Genomic DNA, 8,490 nt, shown 5'->3' on the forward strand with positions numbered 1-8,490 from the left:
AGGCAATGACCACGAGATGACAACTCCACTAAACGATATATCGTGGGCCGTGAGTTTTACTGCAGCCGCTACAAGGGGCAAAGGATCGCTTGAAAACAGACAGCAGTTGAATTTCTTGGATGTTTCAAATGAAAGGAAGTAATTGATTTGAGACCTGAGGCTTTTGACAACCCCTGCACTTGGGAACTGTTCACAGTTTCACACCCAAACTTCTATTACTTAACCATGTCGATTCCATTCGTGACATCGGGAGGTATTATGTTGCTATTCTTGGAAGCTCATGTTTAGGTCTCTTTATTTTTGATGGTAACCAGCTGCAGCATCTAGATATCCACTTGTGTTGTTGATGAACCACAAGTGAGCTTGTGCTTATATTGACCCTTGTCCACGATCCAAGGTAGATCGGCTCTCCATATGCGACGCTCTGTAATTACCAGGCAGTTCCCACATCTTCTCCACGCCACCAATGGACCGCCGAGACCTTGGCTAGGGACTGTGGCCCCGGTCTCAATGCTTCGAAACCAAATGCCTTGTAGGGATTTGCAAAGACTGAGAAACCGCCTCATTAGACGTGGTCAACCTAACTATGCTGGAGCTGGGCTTCCCTCCTTCGTTACTACTTTTCTCTTGAAACGTGGGATCATGTTGCTAGTAGTATGTCTCAAAGTGATCGGTATGAGCCAGACGGAGGCCCCGCCCCATGTTTCTCACGAATCCTGTCTTCAATCTTGCGTATGAGCCCGGAACAGAAATCTGTGGGTTGTTGCGTATATGGGCACGCATTTGCTGCCATTTGGCTTACTGCCTGGTGCAATTGGTCTGCTCAACGCGCCCGATAGGATTGCGATGGTCACGATGCTAGAAATGGGGCAAGAAGTTTCACTCAGGGGATCATTGGCAACAACATCAACGTCTCATACGACGAGCTATCATTTTCGTGCAGAAACTGACACACTAGGGGAATATGGGTCTGTTGGCCCTTCTTACTTTCATTGATACCTTCGTATGCCCTGTTACAACCTGCAGTAGAGAAGTGTGGTACAACGTATGTTGGGTTTAAACTAGTCAGAAAAGACCCAAGCATCTTCTTGATGCTTGGCGGATTTGTAGTCGAGATGGTTCTCGTTCTTGTTCAGCTGTTTCTTATTGAGAGCTTTAGATCTTCCTAAGACTAAGCTTTAGCTCCACCACGTACGGCAATTCATAAGGCATTGGTCCGCAATGTTTCAACCCGTCTCTGTAGTCATTTAGTGTCCAGTGTCATCCATAACTTTTGTTCTGCGAGCGTGAGTCGCCTGCTGATTGCTGATGACATTGCGACGTCCGCATAAATACAACAGACTGTATCCCTCGACGCAGGACTTTGCTGTCTGGATCCGTCTGGTCTGTTGGTGTCTCCTTCTGTGAGTCCGACCACCACCATGTCCAACAGCAACTGCGTGTGTAATTACAGCCTTCAATTCATAACAAAACAAACTCATTCTTTTACACCATCATCCATCCCTTAGATCCATGCAGTGGTCTATTAGGTTGACACCCGTGTAGGCGTTGACGCCTAAGCGACAACTCCAGGGACACTCATCCAACGAGTGCGGGCATGCATCACTCCTGCGCAGCTAACCAGCGCTTGTGCAACCACGAATGAACTCAAACCAAGCTCCTGGTTCTCAATGGCGAGGTCACAAACAAAAACAAAACACATTCAATCCGGGAAGCAACTTCCAAACCTGCTCTGCATCGTTGGGCACGCTTCATGGCTGGTATCTCGACTTTCGGATTCCATGTCAAAATTGAAGTTCTCATGCCGCTTCAAACATGTTGGTATACGTACAGTCACTTCTAGATACATAAATACCTTTACCTCGTTCCAAAAATATCAATCCGGTTTTCACGGCAGCAAACACTGCTAATGGCTTCATCAGACTCCTCAGTCGGGCGCAGTTGTCCAAGTCACAAAACGATGTTATTATTGAGCGGGATAGTCTCGGTTGCTCGCGGTCAAATTAATCGGATCCCAATCTTACACCAATGGCCGACTCACCACGTTCAACATGGCTCGGATATGACATGCTAGTGTCTTCCGCGCGCCTGCGCAGGATGTAACAAGCAGCTCATCGCAGCCACCTACATTCCTAGTGCCCAAAGTGTAAACACTCCAGCCACAGCAACGAAATACACCCGTCTCCATGCGGCTGCCTGACCGCTCATTGCACAGAAAAAGGTTCTTCGCGAGCGACTGGGTCAGTGTTAAACGGACTTTGTGGAACACAGCCCGAGCGTGGCCGAGCGACTCAACAGCTCGATCCCACTTTCTCAAAATAGAACGACACGAAGCTGGTACCGCCGACTAGTCTTTCGCCGCGCCGTAGGACATCATCTAGGAAGATCCCAGAGAAATGGTCGCAGATCTCCGGCTGACGCTCCACTACAAATGGCGCACTTGGGCCCAGCGCGGAAACGTCCCTGGGGCCCAGGACCTGACGGTCCAGTCCAGGCCAATCTAGCATCCGACTGGTTTATTCTCCATCACTGACGATGTTTCTCGTCGTGCTTTTGTGTCATATGCATCCCCGTTATCGTTCAGCCGGTGGTGCGATGGATGCTTTCTGCGTGGCTCGCACTGCTGGGTTACCGCGCCAGGAATGAAGGCCCGTTGCTGACCCAGCCAAGTCCGCTACAGTCGCCATGTGATTGCCCCATTGTCCACAGTAGTTGAGGTTCTTCCACAATCATACCGCCATTTGATTGAATCATCGGGGAAGATTTGTTGCTGCCACCGCTTGTGGCTTTGGAACCGTAATCTCCATCAGGGGAAACACGTTTAAGACCATCTAGGTGTGAGCAAACCGATTCAGGGCCTTTGAATTGTCCCGAGTCAAAGAGGCGCTGTGAATGAAGCATAATAATGACAATATGCAATGGTATTGGCGCCGAGGTTGGAAAAGAGAAAATCTCACGGCCCTACGGAGCTGTAGCAATACTAAAACCAACCCGAGTTCGTCTTTTTCAATGATGTAGTTGAGCAATGACAACCAAGGGACAATAGCTGTTTCGGCAGTGGCGGAAATATGGTAAGTCTATATCCCTATCCTCGCTGAAGCACGTTAGGGATCCTGTTTTTCAGCCCAGAAGGCATGCAGCAGAAAGATTCATTGGCATTTATTCTGTAAGTATGGCTCAAAATAACACTTATCGCTTTTCCATAAGCTATAATACCGTCGCAACTTGCCGCCATTCTCTAAATCTCACAAATAACATGTCACGCTTCAATCCAAGACGCTTTGTAAAAGAATCCGTGGATAGATTCAGGCACAACCAAGGAAATATGAGAGGGCTCCTGATACTTCATTTACATCGTAAACATCTTGTACAAGCTACTCAGCGTTGGAAGTATTGCTTAAGGCATGATCTCGGTTGTCTCTGAGGCTTGCGCTGACCTGATCCAATGAAATCATGCCTGCTTCTGAGTACCTCAGCTCTCCCTCTACTTGATAATCCCGTGTAATGATCTTTGTTCTCTTGGTACGCCGGCTCCGCAGCCTCCTGAGACCATATCCCGGTTGCTCGTATTGCTCAAGTCCAATTCATCCATCGAGAGGTGAAAGCTTGCCAGCACATTCATTCATCATGAGTCCAGTTTACGATGGCCTGCGACTGTGCGTTCAAGGGCGTATTTCGTGCCCTTAATCGGTCGGTCATGGCGGTACAAAAACTGTCCATCGTCGATAATGCAGGTTTACTGAACCTTTCCTGTGAGCGATCCTGCTTATGGCTTCACAGTGAGGATTATTCTATGTGTAGATGCTGGCCGAATCACAACCTGCTACGGTTACTGGGACGAACAGACCTATGAAGCTGGGGAGACCCTGAAATCTGCCATTACTTGCGGCAATACTTCCGGTCAAATCATGTGGAACCAGTGTCGCGAGTGCCGATGATGATAGCTTAATGGAATCTTGCTGATGGTGGCTACGACCTTGCTTCCGACCTCGAACAATGCCCACAGCGATGTTCGTCCGTTAACTCCAATCAGGCTCAGTTTCGTCTTGGTGATGAGGAAACTTTTGAAGCGTGTAGCTCTCTGAACACTTAATTATATAATGAGCTCAGGGGTTGTCTTTCGGGCTGTGAATACACCTCTAGCCACTTCGCCATCGGAGGAATTAACTACGACGTCGCTAGTCGCCATGTTGCAGCTGAGCCGCGTCCGCATGTGCTCCAAATTAACTCCAAGATGAACGGTATATCCCTATCATCCCAAGATGCCCTCTTCTTGAGCTTCCACTCGATTCCCGATCAAATCTAGTGTACACAGAATAGTCAGGACACTTCCCGCCTGGCACATGTCGCCGGCTAGCATGCTACGTGCACTATTTTAGTCCCGGCGTAGCCAGACAGCTTACGGGAATCGGCGGTTATCCGTTGCTTCAATGACAGGAGGGACTTGACCACCTTAAAATACTTGGTGTGAATGGCCGGGCTTGCCGAGAAAATCACCATCTGTGAAGCCATGAACATGAGGAGTGATGCCATCAGCATCGAATGTGTCTAATTGCAGTGCTTCAGCGTAAGTCTGCCTGCACTCCATGTTCGAATCCGAGTCTCTACGTGCAAGCTCATGTACGTCAAATGCTATCGCTCGATGCTGGCTGTATAGGTGGGAGGTAAATCGATCGCCAGTTTGAGGCGATCACATTGTGAGAGTTGGCGTAGAAGGTACATGAATGGCCTCAGTATGGATAGGGTAGAATGTCATATAATATCGCTCCATTCGTAGAAGAGAAGCATCGGCAACATGTCGAATACGATATTGTCTGGGAAACGACATGAACACATGAGAATACGTGGCACCTATCAGTAAGAATCACTGCTCATATTGTGGGTAGGGCGTATAGAAAGAGTCCTTTGCATGGGACAGAGCCTTGAGGTTTTGATTACCAGTCATGAATACTACGCGGAAGTCCCACACGAGACACTCGACTCAGGCCACTTTCCAGGCGAATCGGTAGGGGGAAATGGAAGCCACTGTTACCTTCCTATGAGCGTTCATCGGCGGTAGCCAAAACAATCCATGTCCTGTGCTTCGTCACAGGAACAAGGCATCAAAGCCTCATCATGCCTTGCACACGAGCAATGATGCTGAAAGTCTTCGTGCCCCAGCCCTACCAGTAGCAGATGATGTAGCGCAGCATGCATCAAGGCAAATTCAAGAGGGTTTGATGAAGCTGCCTCAAGCACCAAGTCCGCACCCCGCGTTCTTACGTCTAGAGCGCAATATCTGCTATGAACTCTTCCAGCCCGTCTGATGTCTATAAATTTTCACCCGTTGAACCATACGGACTGGAAGCATGACTTTTCTTGCCAGCCGGTCTCTATTTCATGTGCCGCTCGGCTCTCTCCTGGTCGTTGGGAAATCGGCTTCCACGTGTCTCTGTCAAACACCTCTGCTAGCAGTTGTCGGCCGCTGACCGGCGCTGTGCGTTTGAGGTCTCAGGGTCTTGCGAATCCGTGCCATACAGCTCCGATTCTGAGCAGACGGCCATGTACCTTCCTGGCACTACATTGAGACAAATTTTGCAAGCATTTGCGGCTTGGTACTTGCCTGTCCAATCATGCTGGCCGGTCTTAGGACCCTGCAACGTACCGAAGATGTAGACATCACGACTCCGCGCAGCTTAGAGAAGTTTCCACCTTTACCCCCAGTCTCATGCATTGCGGTCCTTGCTACGAAGTCCCATAATCATGGTTTGTTCACGATCGACCTTTTCTTTTCAGGCTGTCTGCACTATTTAGGCGGGCACGAGCTTCTCGTGTAAGATCGATTCTTCCATCATGCTGACTCTGAATTCCATGGTCCTGCTACCCTTGGTACCCTTGATATCTCAGTAACACATACCGGTCTTTTTGTCTTTAATCCCGACCGTCCAACAAGCCAGAAATACCGTAGACCGGGCCTGCTGCCCACTGCGTGCTTGGTAGTGAACAGATCATTAGCAAGGGGGCAACGGCTCCTCTACCGCATTCTCCAACTCTCGAAGAGCGTCACAAAGCTTTTGTGCGGCCTCTGCTACTCGCGGTCGCTTCTTCATCTCTGCTACCAGGGCCCGGTCGGCAACACGCTTCCTCCGGACGGAGGAGGCCATCTCCTTTTCGATTCGCTCCTGGTGCCCCACCGCATCGGCCTTTGCTTTGGAAATGGAGTACCAGTCCTCTTCTTCGTCAAGAGATCCCTCGTTCTGGTCCTCAATGGCCTGAAGGCGAGCCAGAGTCTTGCGTCGCAGCTCCGCAATGCATTCTTCCGAATCATTCTTCTTCTGCGATGCTTCGGCGGCGTACGTTTCATCCTGGGCAATTCTGAGGCGTATCTTTTTGATGCGGTCGGTGTGCTCAATGTCGTCCAGAACCATTTTGACCAAGTTGGACCCCTTCTCGCTGCTCGCGCTTTCACGGCAGCTAGCAGCACCGTGGGTCGTCTGCCCCGTCTCGACAACGGGCTGCTCTGTCTCGTCGTCCATATCGAAGTAAACCGCGCTGTCTACGAATTCGTCGTCTGAAGTGTCGGAATCGTGCTCTTGACCTTGGGACTGGGCCATAAAAGAACGCAGTGACGAAACTTCCGGCGGCGTATCTCGATCGTTTGTTGATTCGGGCTCGAATGGCGAGAAGGTGAAGTCCAGTGCGCTCCGTTGGGCGCTTAGTCTGAGCGTATCAATAGGGCTGAGCGGATCGCTCTGCAGTGGCTTCGGTCTTTTGCAAGGCGGCGAGGGCGCGACTTCAGGCGAAGATGTTTCTCTTTGTCGGACGCGACAAAATGGACGCGACGCTTCGGGAGAGTCTGAAAAGGATCGTTGCAGGTCGGGCGAAGGAGGAGGTCCGTCCCGCGTGGGAGTGTGTGGGCTGGCGGCACGGCTGGCGGCACGGCTGAAGGTCTTTCGATCCGCAGTTTCAATAGATGCAGCGACGGCGGGAGTTATTTCCTTGGCCTCTGTCTTTCTTCTCGGCCTTTGTACGTGGGAGGCGATATTGGCATCAACTGTGTTATGGCGTTTGTCAGCACCTCAGAATACGGAAAGAACGACCGAGGGGAGGGGATGGCGACGTACCGGAGTTTGCTGCTCGCTGGAAGCGTGTTATCTCCGAAATCAGGCGACTGTTGACGACTGTGGGCTGCGTAGTCCAGGCGTCGTACAGCTCTTCGATGCGCAAGTCGGGGCGCGCTTTGCATAAGTTGATGAACGAGCTGTTGCATGCGCGGGAATTGACAACTTTGAAACCAAAAAGCTGCACTAAGATTCCGAGAGAGACGTCAAGCGCTGTGAGTACGTTGGCGTATCGGCTTGGAAACCCGGGGCTCAGGGATTGAATCTTGTCGGCAAGTTTGCTATCGGCGGCGTTTTTCAGAATATTGCGGTCGACACCGGACAAGACCCAACGGGAGAAGTCGATTTCCTTGAGTTTGGTGGCTTGCTTGAAATCGGCTTCAAGAGCGTCCCAGAGAAAGCATGGAGTCTGCTCAGCTGAAGCTGCCGGGGGATCGAGCTTATCTAGAGTTTCTTCGACAGGCATAACGAGAGGAGGGTGGTCTCTGGAGAAGACAAACTTGGTCTTCCAAAAGCGAAGGGCGGTCAGCGGGTCGACGAAGGTGTGTGTTGTGCTTGGATTGAATTACAGCGGACAAGTAGCAGTGGGGAAACAAATCGAGAAGTGTTCGTGCGGGGACAGCGCCTGACGCGAGAGTTTCTGGGAAGGACGTCATGCATTATTAGAAAAAAGACGCGGAAGGTGCTACTCCTAAGGTGTGTGGAAAGAGACGTGGAAGGTACGACGCGTATCAAGGTAGTGCAGTGTGCCGCGTCAATCACAGAAGGAGCGACACGAAATCAGGTGATGTAGATAACGGTCCTGTGGAACGTCACTGCCTACTTAATGTGGCAGGTTTTCTCGAAGTGCTGCCGTGGGGTGTGGGGCTGAGGATGGCAGGTTTTGCGAGAAGCTGCCACACGTGCCGGCTGCAATGCACGTAAGACTCATGCTGATTGCGACGCATCGCGCTAATAACTAAGAGCAACCTAAAAGCCTGCCATCCGCAGATACAAAAGACACACTGCATCACGCATTTCCATTGCGTTATACTATAAGAAAAACATCACTAATTGAGCTATTTTATGGTACTTGTCTTCTGGCGACTTTAAGAGCGTGCACCCGGCTGAGGGGCACTTCCTCGCAGGCACAGTGAGGCTTTAGCAGCGCCTGATTGCTCCATTTTATTTCCGCGCGACCGGTTCAACTATAAAGCGTTCATTCTATATTCAATCGGCTGAATGGCGATTGGGAAGAAAAGTCAGCGCGAGCGAGAACCCGCGTGGTGCGACTGTGCGAGGATGCTAGAGGGAATACCGTGTACGGGGAGCAGGTTCGAGAAACATTGATTGTTGAAAGCTTGTGTTGTATTAAGGTCCCCGCAGCATACGCTTTTGAGCTTCTGGGGCT

General features: G+C 50.5%; 1 protein-coding gene across 1 annotated transcript; it reads right to left on the reverse strand.

Annotated features, from left to right (window-relative positions):
* Window positions 1-5,990: 5,990 nt before the first annotated feature.
* On the reverse strand, window positions 5,991-7,566 carry GCG54_00015289 (uncharacterized protein; the record flags this gene model as incomplete). The annotated part of the gene is made up of 2 exons (XM_045415097.1): window positions 5,991-7,033; window positions 7,104-7,566. The coding sequence occupies 2 exons, from the start codon at window positions 7,564-7,566 to the stop codon at window positions 5,991-5,993; spliced, it is 1,506 nt and encodes a 501-aa protein (XP_045257466.1).
* Window positions 7,567-8,490: the final 924 nt, after the last annotated feature.

The sequence above is a fragment of the Colletotrichum gloeosporioides genome, assembly GCF_011800055.1.
Source record: "Colletotrichum gloeosporioides strain Lc1 chromosome Unknown consensus_99, whole genome shotgun sequence".
Taxonomy (NCBI): Eukaryota; Fungi; Ascomycota; class Sordariomycetes; order Glomerellales; family Glomerellaceae; genus Colletotrichum; species Colletotrichum gloeosporioides.